Consider the following 20,591-nt stretch of genomic DNA (forward strand, 5'->3'; position numbering starts at 1 on the left):
TCTTCCACATGTTTGCTGTGTCCCCCACATGGCTTCTCACAAACTGCAAATGGGACATCTTCTGGCCTTCTTTCAGTAATGGCTTTCTTCTTGCCACTCCTCCATAAAGACCAGATTTGTGGAGTACACGACTAATAGTTGTCCTGTGGACAGATTCTCCTACCTGAGCTGTGGATCTCTGCAGCTCCTCCAGAGTTCCCATGGGCTTCTTGGCTGCTTCTCTCATGAATGCTCTCCTTGCCCGGCCTGTCAGTTTAGGTGGATGGCCATGACTTGGTAGGTTTGCAGTTGTTCCATACTCTTTCCATTTTCAGATGATGGATTGAGCAGTGCTCCATGAGATGGTCAAAGCTTGGGATATTGTTTTTATAACCTAACGCTACTTTAGACTTCTCCACAACTTTATCCCTGACCTGTCTGGTGTGTTCCTTGGCCTTCATGATGCTGTTTGTTCACCAATGTTCTCTAACAAACCTCGGAGGGCTTCACAGAACAGCTGTATTTATACTGAGATTATATTACACACAGGTGGACTCTATTTACTAATTAGGTGACTTCTGAAGGCAATTGGTTCCACTAGATTTTAGTTAGGGGTATCGGAGTAAAGAATACAAATGCACGCCACACTTTTCAGATTTTTATTTGTAAAACGTTTTGAAAACCATTTATCATTTTCCTTCCACTTCACAATTATGTGCCTCTTTGTGTTGGTTTATCACATAAAATCCCAATAAAATACATTTCTGTTTTTGGTTGTAACATGACAAAATGTGGAAAATTTCAAGTGGGAGGAAGACTTTTTCAAGGCACTGTATACTGATAGGATGTAGTATACAGGAATGGGGTGTAGTATACAGGGATGGGGTGTAGTATACAGGGATGGGGTGTAGTATACAGGGATGGGGTGTGGCATACAGGGCCGGGGTGTAGTATACAAGGATGGGGTGTGGTATACAGGGCCAGTCATGGCAGGGATGAATAGCAGTGTCTGTACATGGATGAGGTGTGGTATACAGAGATGAGGTGTGGCATACAGGGATGAGGTGTGGCATACAGGGATGAAGTGTGGTATACAGGGATGAGGTGGGGTATACAGGGATGAAGTGTGGTATACAGGGACGGGGTGTAGTATACAGGGAAGAGGTGTGGTATACAGGGATGAGGTGTGGTATACAGGGATGAGGTGTAGTATACAGGGACGAGGTGTAGTATACAGGGATGAGATGTAGTATACAGGGACGGGATGTAGTATACAGGGACGGTATACAGGGATGAGGTGTAGTATACAGGGACGGGGTGTAGTATACAGGGATGGGGTGTAGTATACAGGGATGGAGTGTAGTATACAGGAACGAGGTGTGGTATACAGGGACAGTATACATGGATGAGGTGTAGTATACAGGGATGAGATGTAGTATACAGGGACAGGGTGTAGTATACAGGGACGGTATACAGGGATGGGGTGTAGTATACAGGGACGGGGTGTAGTGTACAGGGACGGTATACAGGGACGGGGTGTAGTATACAGGGACGGTATACAGGGATGAGGTGTAGTATACAGGGACGGGGTGTAGTATACAGGGATGGTATACAGGAATGAGGTGTAGTATACAGGGACAAGGTGTAGTATACAGGGACGGGGTGTGGTATACAGGGATGAGGTGTAGTATACAGGGACGAGGTGTAGTATACAGGGACGGTATACAGGGATGAGGTGTAGTATACAGGGACGGGGTGTAGTATACAGGGACGGTATACAGGGACGGGGTGTAGTGTACAGGGTTGGTATACAGGGACGGGGTGTAGTGTACAGGGATGGTATACAGGGACTGGGTGTAGTATACAGGGACGGGGTGTAGTGTACAGGGACGGGGTGTAGTATACAGGGACAGAGTGTAGTATACAGGGACGGGGTGTAGTGTACAGGGACTGTATACAGGGACGGAGTGTAGAATACAGGGACGGTATACAGGGATGGGGTGTAGTGTACAGGGATGGAGTGTAGAATACAGGGACGGTATACAGGGATGGGGTGTAGTGTACAGGGACGGAGTGTAGAATACAGGGACGGTATACAGGGATGGGGTGTAGTGTACAGGGATGGAGTGTAGAATACAGGGACGGTATACAGGGATGGGGTGTAGTGTACAGGGACGAGGTGTAGCATACAGGGACGGGGTGTAGTGTACAGGGATGGTATACAGGGACGGGGTGTAGAATACAGGGACGAAGTGTAGTATACAGGGACGGGGTGTAGTGTACAGGGATGGTATACAGGGACGGGGTGTAGTGTACAGGGATGGTATACAGGGACGGGGTGTAGTATACAGGAACGGTATACAGGGATGAGGTGTAGTATACAGGGACGGGGTGTAGCATACAGGGACAGGGTGTAGTGTACAGGGACGGTATACAGGGACGGGGTGTAGTATACAGGGACCGTATACAGGGACGGGGTGTAGTGTACAGGGATGGTATACAGGGACGGAGTGTAGAATACAGGGACGGGGTGTAGTATACAGGGACGGGGTGTAGTGTACAGGGATGGTATACAGGGACGGAGTGTAGTATACAGGGACGGTATACAGGGACGGGGTGTAGTGTACAGGGATGGTATACAGGGACGGAGTGTAGAATACAGGGACGGGGTGTAGTGTACAGGGATGGTATACAGGGATGGGGTGTAGCATACAGGGACGGGGTGCAGTATACAGGGATGGAGTGTAGAATACAGGGACGGTATATAGGGATGGGGTGTAGTGTACAGGGATGGAGTGTAGAATACAGGGACGGTATACAGGGATGGGGTGTAGTGTACAGGGACGAGGTGTAGCATACAGGGACGGGGTGTAGTGTACAGGGATGGTATACAGGGACGGGGTGTAGTGTACAGGGATGGTATACAGGGACGGGGTGTAGTGTACAGGGATGGTATACAGGGATGGGGTGTAGTGTACAGGGACGAGGTGTAGCATACAGGGACGGGGTGTAGTGTACAGGGATGGTATACAGGGACGGGGTGTAGTGTACAGGGACGAGGTGTAGCATACAGGGATGGGGTGTAGTGTACAGGGACGAGGTGTAGCATACAGGGACGGGGTGTAGTGTACAGGGATGGTATACAGGGACGGGGTGTAGCATACAGGGACGGGGTGTAGCGTACAGGGACGGGGTGTAGCGTACAGGGACGGGGTGTAGTGTACAGGGACGGGGTGTAGTATACAGGGACCAGGTGCAGTGTACACAGCGGAGCCTCTCCTCCTCAGGCCGGCCATGGCAGGGAGTGTTCGTTGGCGGCTCCTCCCGTTCCGGTTTCCGGTGGCCGTCTCCCGCACACCTCCCCGGACATGGCTCTGTGATCCAGCACATGGCGGCCGCGGCCATGCAGAGCCCCCCCACACCATCCAACACCCCCCCGCTCCTCCTCCGCCGCCACTAGACACCGAGCTCAGGCCTCCTCCTCCTCCCTCCCGCCGCCATGGGGGTGCACGGCTTCCAGGACTACATCGAGAAGCGCTGCCCGGGCGCGGTGGTCCCGGTGGAGCTGCAGAAATTGGCCCGGGGCAGCCTGGTGGGGGGCGGCCGGCAGAGACCCCCCCAGACTCCGCTCCGACTGCTCATCGATGCCGACAACTGCCTGCACCGGCTGTACGGCGGCTTCTACACCGACTGGGTGAGCGGAGGCCAATGGAACCACATGCTGGGCTACCTGGCCGCTCTGGCCAAGGCCTGCTATGCCGGCAACATCGAGCTCTTCGTCTTCTTCAACGGCGCCCTGGACAAGGCCCGGCTCCATGAGTGGGTGAAGCGGCAGAGCAACGAGCGCCAGACCGGCCAGCAGATCATCAGCCACATCCAGAACAAGGGCACCCCGCCCCCCAAAGTCTGGTTCCTTCCCCCCGTCTGTATGGCCCACTGCATCCGCCTGGCCCTGGTCCGCTTCCACATCAAGGTGAGGATCTGACACCCGGCCACACTGCCTCTGTAGGCCTCACACTCTGATATAGGGGACACCCCCATTGTCAGCAATAGGCCTCAGACTCATGACAAGGAGGGGCTCACACCCTGATATATAGGTGACACCCCATCAATGGAGCTTCCTAGTTCTAGGATCTCCTGTAGGCCTCACATCCAGGGCAATGGGGGGCTCCTCACACCTGGCCACAAATACCCCCCCCCCCACTGTCAGAACACCTCTGTAGGACTCAGATCCATGACAAGGGGGCGCTCCTCACACCCTGATGTGGGGACCCCCTATTGTCAGAGCAATAGACCTCAGACTCATGACAAGGATGGGCTCACACCCTGATATAGGTGACATCCCATCAGTGGAGCTTCCTAGTTCCAGACTCCTCTGTAGGACTCAGATCCGTGACAAGGGGGCGATCCTCACACCCTGATGTGGGTGACCCCCTTTTGTCAGCGCAATAGACCTCAGACTTATGACAAGGATGGGCTCACACCCTGATATAGGTGACACCCCATCAATGGAGCTTCCCAGTTCCAGACTCCTCTGTAGGACTCAAATCCATGACAAGGGGGTGCTCCTCTCACCGTGATATGAGTGACACCCCTGTTGTCAGAGCAATAGACCTCAGACTCATGACAAGGAGGGTTCACACCCTGATATAGGTGACATCCCATCAGTGGAGCTTCCTAGTTCCAGACTCCTCTGTAGGACTCAGATCCGTGACAAGGGGGCGATCCTCACACCCTGATGTGGGTGACCCCCTTTTGTCAGCACAATAGACCTCAGACTCATGACAAGGAGGGCTCACACCCTGATATAGGTGACATCCCACCAATGGAGCTTCCTAGTTTCAGACTCCTCTGAAGGACTCGGAACCATGACGGGGGGCTCCTTACACCCTGATGTGAGTGACACCCCCATATTCAGAGCAATAGACCTCAGACTCATGACAAGAAGGGCTCACACCCTGAAATAGGTGACACCCCATCAATGGAGCTTCCCAGTTCCAGACTGCTCTGTAGGACTTGGATCCATGACAGGTGGGGCTCCTCACACCGTGATATGAGTGACACCACCATTGTCAGAGCAATAGACCTCAGTCTCATGACAAGGAGGGCTCACACCCTGATATAGGTGACATCCCATCAGTGGAGCTTCCTAGTTCCAGACTCCTCTGTAGGCCTCAGATCCATGGCAGTGGGTGGCTCCTCACACCTGGTCGTAATATGCCCCCCCCCCGTCAGAGAACCTCCTTTTACAAGGGGAGGGAGGGCCCACACCCTGATATTGGTAGCACCCCATCAATGGAGCTTCCTAGTTCCAGGCTCCTCTGTAGGACTCGGATCCATGACAAGCGGTGCTCCTCACACCCTGATATGAGTGACACCCCCATTGTCGGAGCAATAGACCTCAGTCTCATGACAAGGAGGGCTCACACCCTGATATAGGTGACACCACCATTGTCAGAGCAGTACACCTCAGACATGACAAGGGGGGCTCACATTCTGATATACATATATGTGACACCCCATCAATGGAGCATCCTAGTACTAGACTCCTCTGTAGACCTCAGATCCATGACTATAGGGGGGCTCACACTCTGATAGGTGACACCCCCATCGATGGAGCTTCCTAATACAGGGCTCTTGGGCCATAATATGACCCTTCCTACTATCAGAGCACCCTCATAGATATAGGCCTCAGCTCCATGACAGATGGGGACTCCTACCCGGTCATATGTGACACCACTACTGTTAGAGCGCCTCCTAGTAGTGGGCAGTTGTAGGAATTCTCAGATTGATGATGGGGGGGGGGCAGGCTCATACCCTGGTATAATATGGTATTCCCCCCACTGAAAGGATCCTCCTTGTACCGGGTAGGCCTCAGCTCCATGACAAGGTGGTACTCTGCATATTCCACCTTGTGACACCTCCATTGTCAGAGCACCACCCTAGTACTGTTCTCCATTGTAGTAATTAGGCCTTCGTACTATCACAGGGGGTGCTCAGTGCCATTCACATTGTATGACTCCCTGGCAGAGCACCCTCCAATACTATTGTCATGTAGAAGATAGGCCTCAGCCCTGTGACAGGGGGGTGCTCAGTATCCAGACATAGTATGTGACACCCTGTCGTATAGTGTCCTCCTATTTCTGGGCTCTCTGGAGAAGAAGATAGGTTTACGCCATGATGGGGGGGCTCATAACTCAGCTGTGACACTGTCAGTGTCCTAGTTCTGGGCTTTCTGTAGAAGATGATAGGTCTGCACTGTGATTGGGGGGGTCAGTACCTTTCTATAGCATGTGACACCCTGTCATAGTGTCCTAGTTCTGGGCTTTCTGTAGAAGATAGGTCTGCACTGTGATGGGGGGGGGGTCAGTTCCTTTCTATAGCATGTGACACCCTGTCATAGTGTCCTAGTTCTGGGCTTTTTGTAGAAGATAGGTCTGCACTGTGATGGGGGGGGGGGGGTCAGTTCCTTTCTATAGCATGTGACACCCTGTCATAGTGTCCTAGTTCTAGGCTCTAGAAGATACTATAGGTCTCCGCTGTGATGGAGGGGGGGGCTTAGTATCCTCTAAAATGAGTTTTTTCACAGGGCCATAATCAGTCCAGTTATGTTTTGTGCTCAGAATAAACTGATGAATACAGATTCCAGTTACTTCATTATACATCAGCTTGCACAGCTGTCAGCAGTTCACATCCCATTTTTCCATGTCCGTTTTTTTTTACTTCAGTTGATGAGGAAACTAATATGTGACAAAAGTATAAACAAAAATGTTTCCTATCTAAAAATAGACCTAAATGTAACGGACATAAACGGACAACATCCATTTACAGCCACAACACGGAAACGGACGCAGAGCTTTTCTGTTTTTTTCCTGCATACATAAACTGACTCCGATGAGAATGGACTCACCTCTGTTTACATCTGCTCGCCCATAGGCCCACATTGGGGCTCAGTCTGGATCTGTCTGAAAAATTGGTAGAAAGATCCAGACTGTGTGACAGGCTCCTATGTGACACCCTGTTAGTGTCCTCCTATTTGGAGATGGACGTCAGTCCTGTGATGGGGTGCTCAGTTATTTCCACATTATGGCACCCCGACAGAGCACCTCTTTAGTACAGGGCGCTTGTGTAGAAGATAGACTGGAACTCCATGGCAGATAGGGGAACTCATACCCTGAACATATGTAACACCCTGGCGGAGAATGCCCCTATCACTGGGTCCTCTGTATGTCTCAGGCCTCAGCCATGCTAACTGGGTTCTTGGTAAGCTCCCAAATTACGTGACACCCTGTCAGAGCATACTGTCCTTCCCTGTAGACATAATTAAGCCTCAACTGCATGACAATGGGGGGCTCAGTATCCAGCGATGTTCTATGACACTGAGTATCTTAGCCGTGACAAGGGGCCTCAATAGCCTCACAAATTTTACATATGTATGACACCCTGTCAGAGGACCTTTCTAATTCCACCCTTTTTGGAAGGCCATAAGACTCAGCCCTGTGACAGAGAGGTGGGGGTACCAGGGAACAGTCCTTATATCATTGTGTCCCTGGACCCCCCAATACTGGCATCCTCTGTAGTAGCTAGGCCTCTGCTTTGACAGGGGTGCTCATTACCCAGCCATGCTTATGACAGTCTGTCAGAGTGTCTTGCTATCACTTGGCCCCTCTGTAGGAATTTTGCTAGAAATGCATGATTAGAATTATGCTCAAACAATCATTTTCAAAACATTTATTTTCTAACAGTTGATGGGAATAAATTGACTGTAGTGAGCCAAAAATTGAAGGATGGAAAATTTTTCTTCTGTGTTATCTAATTGAGCAAAATCCTAAGAGCACTTTTACACGAAGGACCACATTCACTGTTTGAGCACTTTCACATGAAGGACCACATTCACTGTTTGTGCACTTTCACACGAAGGACCACATTCACTGTTTGAGCACTTTCACATGAAGGACCACATTCGCTGTTTGAGCACTTTCACACTGTTCCAATGTGGTTTGTCCGCACCGCGGAAGTAGTGTAGCTGATCTGTAGGTTTGGTGTGAGTTAGCCGCACTCTCCCATAGAATTCCATTATATCCTTTGGTTTTGGTGTGCTTTCTGAAAGTGTATAAGAACTCCTGCATGCTCCATCTTTTGGAGCACTTTCAGAAATCTCACCAAAACCGGGGGCATAAGCGAACATAGTGCAACTCTATAGGAGAGCGCAGCTAACCTGTACCAAACCCTTGCTAAGCTGCACTGATCTGGCGGCGTGGTCAAACTGTACCAGAACAGTGTGAAAGTGCTCTAACTGTGAATGTGGTCCTCATTTGGAAAAAAATCTAAGTTATTAGGACCCTCCTAGTATTGCCCTGGTTGTGTAGTAATTAGATCTCCGTACCATAACAATAGGGAGTGTTCAGTATGATTTCACACCGAGACACCCTGTCATAGTATTTTAGTTCTGTTCTCTGTAGTTGTTAGGCCTCTGTCGTTGGTGCCTCATACCATCCCACAGTTATGCCCCTTTCAGATCTGTGCGATGCGGTAATTCATGTACCTACCTGCATTTTGGTGACGTTTATTTTAAATGGCACTCCAACACCCTAATACAGTATCCGGTAACTCTCCTGCACTGCAGAGCATCATGGTGCATTGAAAAATAAATAGGACTTATCGATTTTTGGCTGCGTTGTAATCCATTGGCAGACTGTTCAAAATAAACGGGCTGCTCTAAAGTGGATTTACACTCCACTTGCAGCACTTAGGGTTTTTGCTATAATATGGAAGTATGTACAGCATATTTGCATAATATGGTAGACTTGTCTGCCAGAGTACTCCCTCCAGATCTTCGGCAGTTACGGTGTGGTGTTCCTCATCGCTTCCACTGACATCCTTGCCCAATCTACTTCTGGGTTCAGCATCCTTGGCCATATTGTTTGGCTGGGCAGGGTTGCTGAAACACATGGGAGTTAATTTATCCCAGCACCAGGCAAATGCCAGAATTGTACACTAAGCTACACGTGTGGCTCCGTGTTCATTTTGAAAAAGTATTGCTAGCAGGCAGGTGAGACTTTTTTTTCTGTTTTTGTTTTTTTGTTCTATTTTTTTTTTTGCAGTTCCTGCCTGCTAGCAGTGTTTTTAAAAATAGTTTAGTTTTGATTTACACAGCAGACAACACAGCATCCAGTTATCAACGCACCACAGCAGTGTGAATGAGCTTGAAGTGACAACTATAGTGGGGCAAATAATTATTTGATCCCCTGCAGATTTTGTAAGTTTGCCAACTTACAAAGAAATGATCTATAATTTTTATCATAGGTGTATTTTAAATAATGACAGAATATCAACCAAAAATACATAAAAAACACACAATACAAATGTTATAAATTGAGTTGCAGTTCAGTGAGTAAAATAAGTATTTTGATCCCTACCAACTAACAATAATTCTGGCTCCCACAGACTTGATATGTGGTACACAGATTAGTCCTGTCAATGTAGGAAGGTGCTCCGAATAACAGCTCGTTATGTATATATAAAAAATACCTGTCCACAGAATCTTTTTCCATTCAAACCTTACCACCATGGGCAACACCAAAGAGCTGTCGAAGGACATTAGGGACATGATTGTATACCTGCACAAGGCTGGAATGGGCTTGACCATCAGCAAGAAGCTTGGTGTGAAGGAGACAAACTGAGCAATTATTCGCAAATGGAATAAATACAAAATAACCATCCATCGCCCTCAGTCTGGAGATCAGTGCAAGATTTCACCTTTATGGGGTAAGGAAGATCATGAGGAAATTGAGGGATCAGCCAGAACTACACGGGAGGAGCTTGTGAATGACCACAGTTACCAAACAAACCATTGGTAACACAATACACCACCATGGATTGAAACCCTGCAGCACCCGCAAGGTCCCCCTCAAGAAGGCACATGTACAGGCCCCTCTGAAGTTTGCCAATGAGCATCTAAATGATTCAGAGAAGGATTGGGAGAGAGAGCTGTGATCAGTTGAGACCAAGATAGAGCTCTTTGGCATTAACTTGGCTTGCCGTGTTTTGAGGAAATGAAATGCTGACACTGGCCCTAAGACCACCATCCCTCAAGCATGGAGATGGAAACACATGCTTTATGCTGTTTCTCTTTTAAAGGTACAGGCAAACGTTGCCGCATTGAGAGGCCAATAGACGGGGCCATGTATTGTAAAACCTTGGATGAGGACCTTCTTTCCTCAGCCAGAACACTGAAGATGGGTCGAGGATGGGTCTTCCAGCATGAAAAAGACCCAAAATATACCACCAAGGCAATAAAGGAGTAGCTCGAGAAGCACGTTAAGGTCATAGAGTGGCCTAGTCTCCAGACCTTAATCCTATAGAAAAATTTATGAAGGGAGCTGAAACTTCGAGTTGCCAAGTGACAGCCAAGAAACCTTAAGGATTTAGAGAAGATCTGTAAAGAGTGGACCAAAATCCCTTCTGAGATGTGTGCATACCTGCTAACCAACTACAAGAAACTTCTTACCCTCTGCTTGCCAGCAAAGGTTTCTCCACCAAGTACTAAGTCGTGTTACTGAGCTGCAACTCAATTTATAAAATTTGTATTGTGGGTTTTCTGAATTTTTGGTTGATCTTCTGTCTCTATCATTTAAAATACACCTATGTTTATAGAATGTATGAAGTCAAAAAACCTTGAGCCTTTACAACCGCTCTAGTAGTGGGCTGCCCTGGCTCTGTAGGCGTTAAGCCTCAGTGCCATACCAGCAGGTGTCCGTCACCCTCCCACATTATATGGCACTCCCTACTGTCAGAGTACCTTGTACCTTCCCAGTGTTGGGCTGTAATGGCTCTGTAGGGGTTAGGCTTTAGTACTATGACTGGCAGGTGTCCAGCACCCTCCCAATTTGACACCCCCACTGTCTGATTACTCTCTTAGTGCAGTGGTTCTGGAGGAGCCTCATTGTCAAGACATTGCATTTGCTCAATCCCTTCCACATTGTGACCCCTCTCTGTGTCCTTCCAGTGATGTGACGTTATGTAGGGGTTTGGCACCTGCCTGTGAAATACTGAAACCAGGCACCCTGTGACACCTCTGCTGCCGTGGTACTCTCTCAGGGATCTACAGGGGCTCTGTAGGAACAGCACACCTAAAACATACAGATAGAGACCGAGCACTAGGCTTCAGCATTAGAGAGAGAGCGAGAGAGAGAGGTTCCGGCATGACAGTCCCATCTACTGTGTACATAAATTAATACTGTACTGCTATCAGTAAGAGGCTACAGAATCTTGCACAGGCAGGTGTTCAACACCTCCACCATCAGATTATTGGGATGAGTTCACCTTTTGTAGAAAGAAAAAATAATAATGCACATTCATTATTTTTGCATGAGTAAAAAAAAAAAAAAGTACATTTCAGTCTGTAATGTATTGCACCAGTGATCATAAGATCGTGGTTGCAATGCCTAGACCCTGCAGACTCTGTTAGTATACTGGCTGCCTGTATGATGTACAGCCAAGCAGTTAGTGAATGACTGGAAGGATCAATGAACTGACTTGAGCGCTCACCAGCACTCTGGTAGTTCTTTGAAAACTACAAGCTGTCAGCTGCAAAGGCTGATGGTAGTTGTAGTTTTTTCACTCACAGAACTCTGTAAATGAATGACGTGGCTTGGTGGGCACAGCCCCGCACTGCCACATCTTTTCAAAATAGTGACAGCAAGTGGGGGGAATAGATCCACGGTTAGCTGTCACAGGGAGCCAGCAGATGGGGAGAGGCTGCTGGAGTGGAATCGTTAAATGTTCCACCATGAAAACGAGTGTAACGTGTAACATGCTGCTAAAGGTGAACTTAACTTTTAAAGTGCTAGTAAATGGTTTTTTGATTTTTACCTACAGGCAAGCTTATAATAAAGCTTACCAGTAGGTAAAATAAATACCTCCTAAACATTCATTGATTAGGAGATATTCCACAGACAAACAGCAGGTGATATCACCGGCACATGCACTCTGACGGAACGGCATACCCATACCGTTCCTTCAGAGCTGCGTGCCGTGACCAAATGATGTCATCGGCGGGTCGGCCATTCCAGCAGCCTGCAAACCTGGAGGGAAGAACGGGTGAAGATGGAAGCCCTTTCAGCGATGATAATGATATTCCCTTGCAGCAGGAAACTTTTATTTTTTTTTTTTTCTTTTTTTAGTTTACTACCACATTAATAGTGTACTGCTACTGCCCTGCTACATGGACACTCTCATTATCTTTGTACCCATCTAATACTGAGCTCTAATACCCCCCATATACTTGTGTAATAACTTGCACACGTGTTCAAGAGTTACATATGAATTTTGGGAATCTTTAAAAAAAACTGTAGTAATTTGTGTAATTTTATAGGGCACTGTAGTCAAATAAAACCTAGCTTAATCATATTCATACATTTGTATATATATATATATATTTGGAAATGCATTGTAAATGGATAATACATGCAGTGACTGTATTGTGTGTTTTAACACAAATTAAACACTGTAAAAAAATGAAACTTCAAATTAGAAACTGCTTTCAAACATATGGCAATTTCATTCTAATTGTGTGCTAGATGCATCAAAAACGTACCCCAAATGTGTAAAGGGGTTCTTGTTGCTTAATACAGCTGGTTGTGTGTCACTGTATAGACCACACACAGTGATGGGATGGGTGCTGTGTGTACCTGTGTTTTGGCTTGTGTATACAGGTGTGTGGGATTCGCTTTAAAATAGATTTTGAGAACCATTCAAAAGGTCCTGTGATTGTATTTGCATGTAAAGTTACAGGGTCGCGTATATGGCATATATTAAGACGCATTGGAGGAAATTCATAAAGGGTGTCAAAGGCAACCTTTAGAGTTTTGTGGGGCCTCAGCTCTGAAATTGATCATGTCCAGCACTGAAGTGAAAGTGTCTATACATGACACACTTTTCTCCCCGGCCATTGTGCCACTCACACTGACAGATGCATGGTAGAGGAGGCTTGTACTGGGGGTGGATGGAGCCTGATGGGGAACTGAGAAACTAATTCCCCATTGGGTCCGCCTTGCTGTTGATTGACAGCACACAGCTATGGGCCGATCCACACCCGCTATTCAGTCCAGTAGCAGCTTTGATATTTCCCACTGCTGTGCGCTGTCACTCTGAAGTTAGGTTGAGTGGTCTCTGTTTCACTTGAGCTGCACCCACCCAGCAACTCCCATCATTTCCCAAATACAGTATAAGCATTGCCATGTTTGGGTCATGACATCACCATTCTCTTCGCTCCTCTTTACATTTTAGTTTTTGGCTGGGATTCTCCTGGCTGACTGCTGAATGGGTCCAGAGATGTAGAAATGTGCGGGAAGTGTTCACAGACATCCTGTACACTGAGCACTGGCATCTCCATGTACACCAGCTCAGTGCTGATCTTAAAGTAGAATTCCAGCCAAAACTATCTAACGCTAATCCTACTCCCAGCCCTATTGTAATGCCTGTTGTGTGTTTTTTTTTTTTTTTTTTTTTTTTTGTTTTTTTTTCATTCAACCCAGCGGGAAGGAACTATCCAATGTTAGTACAGCGATTTCCTGCTGTGCTGTTGTGTTCTGATAAGGGGACTGTCTCCCAACAAGAACGCTGATCATCGCTGGTAGGCTTTGGCTGCCAACTCTGATCAGATGCCGATGAGATGCTGGTTCCCCACATGCCTGTTCGACAGAAGTTGGCCAGGCTGTTATACACACGGGCTGAACGTTGCCCAGTTTCTCTTGAACCTTGTGATATACCTGCCGATATTTGGCGCATGTGTACGGGACTTTAGTCTAATCTGTCTAACCCTGAAAGTATTGCTATACTTACCTATTCTGAAGCCACTCCGGTCCAGTTCCAGCTGAGCTGTCAGCGGTGGCTTCTGTGTAGAGCAGAGGCAGCCAACAGTGGATGCCCCATAGGAGTCTATAGGTGATGCCATCCCCTACGAATATCCAGATTTTGTCAGCTTTCTCTCCTTACACAACCCGCTGCTGGAGACCGGACCAGTGCGCCTTCAGAATATGTAAGTATAGTGATCTTTTCTTTACATGGTTAGATAGATTAGGCTTAGAATGGGACTGGGAGTAGGTTTAGTGTTAGGTTTTGACTGGAATTCCACTTTAATTACCATGAATTTCCTAATCTGAGTGATCGGCCTGCATTCCCAGCACAGTCCCGCTGTGCCAGAATGGATGACTTCTGTGCACATGCTGTGGATGACAACTACCACCGGCTAGTCAAAAGGCTGGAAACAAGATGACAGCAGCAGACAAAGGATGTAACTGTCGCATTGCTGGAATTGAGGATTTTTGGGAATTTCTTTTTTTTTTTTGTTGCTGTCATAGTGACAGGTTCTTAAAGAAGAACTCCAGGATACCGCATAAAAACCGTACACTGACCTATGCTAAATAATAAACTTTTAGTACTTTATAAGGCTTGCCGTATCTGAGAAATTTTAGAATTCAATTTTGTCATCACTCCAATGCAAAAAATAGTAGCTTCTCTCAGCAGGAGGAGGTGTAAATCCAGGAGCACGGCACATACTGCTTTCTTACTCTACTAGGGATGCACTGAAATTTCGGCGTCCAAAACATATCGGCCGAAAATAGCAAATTTAGCCGATACAGGTTGTACTGCAGATGTGTTGTGACTGCCGTTTAAAGGCAGGAAAGGAGCAGTGTATACAGTGAGCTACCGTTAAATGTCACTGCTGGCTTTTAAATGTAATTAACGGCTTTTTTTTTCCTTCACTATAGCTCCAAGAAGGAGCTGTCATTCTCCCCGCTGCTAAAGGAAACAGGGGTGGAGTCACTGAAGGAAAAGCTATAGTGAAGGAAAAAAAAAGGCAGGTAATTGCATTTAAAACCAGCAGCGACATATAGTGGCACCCTCTCCTGCTCCCTCCTTGCGCACACACTACCCCCTCCCTCCTCCACAGAGGACCTGTCACTCATATACTATCACATAGGGGACTATTAGTCCCTTATGTGTTAGCAATAAAATCATAAGTTAAAAAAAATAAAATAAGACCAAGTAAAAAAAAAAAAATGAGCCTTTCCTCCCCCACATATGCAAACGTTTTGGGTTTTGGCCTTGTGCATTCTGAATTTTCGGTGTCTGTTTCGGCACCAGAATTCTCATTTCGGTGCACCACTGGAAATTGCAGTTCCCATCATGCATAGCTGTAGAGTAAGAAGGAAGTGCATGAATAGGCGGGTACAATAGCCGTGTATTTCTTGCACTATATGAGGTTGTATACTCGCCCACATAGTGCTAATCTATGATTGGTTGCTGAGAGAGGGGAGGAGACTCCTGTCAGTAAATAAGGTCATGGGAGGCGGGACAGACCAGGAGCCTCCTGTCTGTCTAATCAGTGGGCAGTTCAGACTGGAAGTCTTGATACTTCTGCGTCCGCCCATGTCGGCGAGCAGGGATGGAATTTCATCCCTGCTCGCTGTAAGAAACTACAGCGGAGCAGAGACGAGCCCGGTGGCTGTAGGAATATAGGGCATAGCGACCACCAGTCTTACAAAACTGATGTCACAGGCAAAGAAGCCTGTGATTCATATAATGCACCTCAATTTGCTCAGAAAAGTTGGAGTGGGGGAAAAAATGAACAAGATCTTTGCTGAAGGTATGAAACCTCAAGCACTTACACAGAAAAAAGTTTCTTCCTGGAGTTCTTTGAAGTGGTAGTAGTTCAAACTACCTCGCTTTGCTGCCCGTGCTGGGTGCTTGCCTGAATTAGACGCAGAAACTTTCTAAAGGGAACTACCATCAGAAAAGTGTTGTGAACCTATTGAATTCCCTGATCATGTCTTCTTCATCTTGTGTGCTTTTTGTTTTTATTTTCATGGGGATGCATGATTTACAATATATCTGAGATGTATCTATTTTAAATTCAGCCATATACAAGTAGCAACTGCTTATCAAACACCTCAAATTCAGTCGCATCACAGATGTATTGTAAATTCATATCAGGATTACAAATGCATTTTAAATGTGTTCTGGGTATTTTGCTTCCAATTTTGACAGCCCAGTGTACAAATTCTATTACAGTACTGCTGTACCTTGTATAGATCTGACATCTGCATAGGAAGTATATGTGTAACAACTTTTGTGTACACGGGCGTTCAGGAGTTTTTAAAGGGCTTTGAGACTTCTTTAGAACACTGCAGCTGTAGTTTGAATGTAGTTGTGCAAGGCAGTGTAGTCCAGTGCTTGTAGATACATACTTCAGTTCTATATCACGTTGTTTGCTGCTTTTTAATGTAACCTTTCTTTGCATGAAGGCAAAAAATCCTTCTCTGTGCAGCAACCCCCCTAATACTCACCTAAGCCCCCTCACGATCCAGCGATGTGCATTGGAGTCTCGGCAATCCTGGGACTCCATCTCCTCTATGGCTGAGATGTCAATCACAGCCAGTGAGCCAATGAGAAGAGAGAAGGCGCAGGGTCAAGCCGTGGCTCCGTGTGTGAATGGACACATGGGGCAGCGGGTGCCCCCATAGCAAACTGCTTGCTGTGAGGGTAACAGATAGGAGGGAGGGGCCAGGAGATCATGTGGGGGACTCAAGAGAAGGCTCTCGGCTGCTCTGTGCAAAACCACTGCAGAGAGCAGGTAAGTATGATGTGTTTGTTATTTTAAATAAAGTGATATGAAAGGATTACATTTTTTTTTTTTTTTTTTAAGTGTCCCCACTCTGGATGAAGGCGCACATGAGGCACCTTTTGGACAGCAACATTGTCAGGGAGGAGGGGAGTTTTACATGTGCTAGCAGATTTAGGTACAACAACAAATTGAAGCTAAACTCCAGCGCGTGCATTTTATAAGAAGTTACAGTGCGTTTTTTTTCCTTTAGGGATTACATTTTTATTATATACAGTGGGGATCGAAAGTTTGGGCACCCCAGCTAAAAATTTGTATTAATGTGCATAAAGAAGCCAAGGAAAGATGGAAAAATCTCCAAAAGGCATCAAATTACAGATTAGACATTCTTATAATATGTCAACAAAAGTTAGATTTTATTTCCATCATTTACACTTTCAAAATAACAGAAAACAAAAAAATGGCGTCTGCAAAAGTTTGGGCACCCTGCAGAGTTCTTGTACTGCCCCCTTTGGCAAGTATCACAGCTTGTAAACGCTTTTTGTAGCCAGCCAAGAGTCTTTCAATTCTTGTTTGACGTATCTTTGCCCATTCTTCCTTACAAAAGTCTTCCAGTTCTTTGAGATTTCTGGGCTGTCTGTCACGCACTGCTCTTTTAAGGTCTATCCATAGATTTTCAATTATGTTGAGGTCAGGAGATTGTGAAGGCCATGGCAAAACCTTCAGTTTACAACTTTTGCAGACGCCATTTTTTTGTTTTCTGTTATTTTGAAAGTGTAGATGATGGAAATAAAATCTAACTTTTGTTGACATATTATAAGAATGTCTAATCTGTAATTTGATGCCTTTTGGAGATTTTTCAATCTTTCCTTGGCTTCTTTATGCACATTAATACAAATTTTTAGCTGGGGTGCCCAAACTTTTGATCCCCACTGTGTATATATATGTATGTGTATATGTATGTATGTGTGTGTATATATATATATATATATATATATATATATATATATATATATAATATAAAAAAAAGCTGATCATTGTAAACACCCCTATTGGCGATAAATGATTCTACATCTCCATATCAATTTGTTCTGTTGAAAACAAACTTACTGACAGGATCACCAGGTGAAAATAAAGGAAAGAGCCTAAAAAAGAAAGCTAATGCGGCCGCCACATCTAAGATTTGGTAAGATGCAATATAGAAAATGTTGCTTTTGGGTTTAATACCTCTTTAACTGCATGGAAAGATGAGCAGAGATTGTCACATGACCACCACATGATATATCCTAGTACTGTACTGTACTGTCCAGGCATGGTGTATTGGACAGGTTGATGACTGTGTCACTGCTGGGGAGAGCCACACTTTCTGTTTGTCCCTGTGACTATTGTCACTGAGAGAAAACAAGGAGAATCCAACCTTTCAGTAAGGACATCTCTTCCAATGACATTTGTCTAGTAGGGAAATGTTTCTAACTTTGGTAGGAAACCTTTCACTTCTGTTGCATCTATAGGACAGGAAGTGAAGGGAAATCTCCTTGGTGAGACACACAGGAAATACTTTTCCCTACTCTATCTAAAACTTTTTTTGCTATCACACTCTACAGATATGACTGAGCTACTGTGTGTTCATCTGTTCATGGATCGACTTTGGTACAATCAACATATCGGATTTTTACATGCCATTTTGACTACAGCCACTAATAATAATCACTGGGTTCTCCCGGCAGGGACAGCTCCTCACGTCCCCTCCCCTTGCTGAAAACACAAAAGTGCTGTGGGAGGGATTCCCCCATAAACACTGACTCTGTTGATGGAGGAATTGAGCAAAAATCGCATAATCTGTGGCCTGCTCCCAGTGGAGCTCCACCCAAAAGGAGAAGTTCTGCAGGGGACTTATCCCCTGCTCCCTATTAAGAAATGGCACATTTGGAGAGCGGGCACCCAATTTTGACAGGTACCTGCTGAGGCCACCTAGGCAATTGGAAGCGGAAGTTTATGCGACAGGTCCTAGAAGACTGCAGGACCATTCACAATGTGCAGTGGGCACCTGCAATCTGTCACATCTGGACGCCCACATTTAAGATGCCAGCACTGGGGACAGAGGACAGCTGGTGTTTTTTTTTTTTTTTTTTTTTTGTAGCTGCTGACTTTTATTTTTTCCACAGGAGACTGGAGCTCTGCTTTTAAGATTCACAGATTTTGTACTTTTTTTTTTTTTTTTTATAACATGATCCATAAAAATAACCTAAATTACTGTACACTTCAGAAAATCTTTTAATTGCTTAAACCCTACTTTAAAAATCACACCTAAACTAGTGCAGGTGATAACAAACAGAATTACAAGGAACTCCAGTTTAGCTTCTCAGGCCACATGCTTCAAAGAATTAGGGCTTCATTGGAGGTAGTTTGGTAGACAGTTGTAAATCCAGGTGCCATACAACTTATCACCACTAATTAAAGCTGAACTCCAGGAAATGTGAAAATTGTCACTTTCATTTGGGCTGCAAGAGTTAACTGCCTATTTATGTCTAGGGAGCATGGAAGAAAAGAGTGGCTTACCCAGTCCTCAGCTCCTCCATGCTCCTAAACCGCTCATTGCAGCATCTTCTCCCCTATACTCCAGCAGTCTACGATCCTAAAGTCTTCAAGACCCATGCAGGATCCGTAGCCCTGCATTGGACTTGAGAACGCCGAGGAACAGTCAGCATAGTGGATTGCCATCTGCTGGGGGAGCAGAGGATCAAGTAAAATATGCACACCACTTGACCTCTGGAAGGTTTTACCTCCTTTATGACCATGGCATTTTTTTGCTATTCAGCACTGCCCTGCTTTAACTGGCAATTGCCCTGTCATGCAACACTGTACCCAAATGGAATTTTATATATATTTTCTTTCACACAAGTGGAGCTTTCTGTTGGTTAGGTTCTTTTCTATAAACAAGAAAAGAAAATGATGTAAATAAAAGTGTTTTCTACTTTTCATTCTAAAACATATTCAATATATATAAAAAAAAAAATCTAAACTGTTCATAAAATTAGGCCAAAATATATATATATTTGTTTCTATTAACTGGTTTGTGTGAAGGTTATGCAATCTACACACATTGATATATATTCTGCAATTTACACAAGTATGATGCTATGCTGGTAATGACGGTGATCTGCGATTTATAATAGGACTGTGATAGTGTGGCGGCCAATCTGACACTAACAGACCCTCACTGGAAGGTACACTAACAGAAACTGACATCAAAAGTGACATTAATACAGTGATCGGTGCTCATACTGTACACTGTCACTGTACTAATGACACTGATGAACAGGTTAACATCAAAGGGTTAACGGTGTGTCTAACAAGTGTATTATGTGTTGCTTTTACTTACAGATCTGGCTGTTTTCTCTCCATGTTTTTGAATGAAGAAACCGCTAGATCGCTGATCTGTATACAGAGCCCTGTGTGTTTGTAAACACAGGGCTCTGTGCTGTGATTGGCTACAGTCATCAGTAGATCACAGCCATAAAACATTGACTGTAACCAATGGCAGCACGGGGTAGCAGGGGGTGCGTGCATGTGCGACCCAAACCCGGAAGAAGCTGGATGTCCTACATCTACATGATCCAGCCTGGCTGTGCCTCTCACCTGCAGTAAATGTACTTTGGGCGGGTGACAAGCAGCTATTGTGAGAGTAAGAATGACAAGTATTGTCTTACCTATCAGAGATCACAGAACTCCATTTACTGTACAATTACAATGCTTTTATCTGCTTTTCTAATGAAAAGGATGGTATCGTCATTATCCAGTGTTAAGCTGGCCATAAACGGCTCAAAATGTGACTGGTTCGGCAGGGACCTGCTTTATATTGATCCATGTGTGGCTATTCCCAATTGAGAGAAGTTGATCTAGTGATCAATTCCTCTAAGTGGGAATGTTGGAAAATTTGTGCTCTATCAACGCATGCAGTGCTGATGGGTGAATTCTGAGAGTG

At 45.7% G+C, this 20,591-nt stretch overlaps 1 protein-coding gene across 2 annotated transcripts in view; it reads left to right on the top strand.

The window, feature by feature from the left end:
* The first annotated feature begins 3,330 nt into the window (after nucleotides 1–3,330).
* FAM120A (family with sequence similarity 120 member A) overlaps nucleotides 3,331–20,591 on the top strand; it is a 96,309-nt gene continuing 79,048 nt past the window's right edge. The window contains exon 1 of one of the 2 annotated variants that reach the window (XM_089678675.1): nucleotides 3,331–3,952. In XM_089678675.1, coding sequence (XP_089534801.1) covers nucleotides 3,479–3,952 — 474 coding nt within the window. In that variant the 5' untranslated portion in view covers nucleotides 3,331–3,478. The remainder of the gene's footprint in view (nucleotides 3,953–20,591) is intronic. The other variant, XM_089678676.1, reaches the window with a different exon arrangement.

This window comes from Staurois parvus, unplaced genomic scaffold, assembly GCF_062004578.1.
Source record: "Staurois parvus isolate SC_StPar_1 unplaced genomic scaffold, SC_StPar_1.0 ptg000209l, whole genome shotgun sequence".
Classification (NCBI taxonomy): domain Eukaryota; kingdom Metazoa; phylum Chordata; class Amphibia; order Anura; family Ranidae; genus Staurois; species Staurois parvus.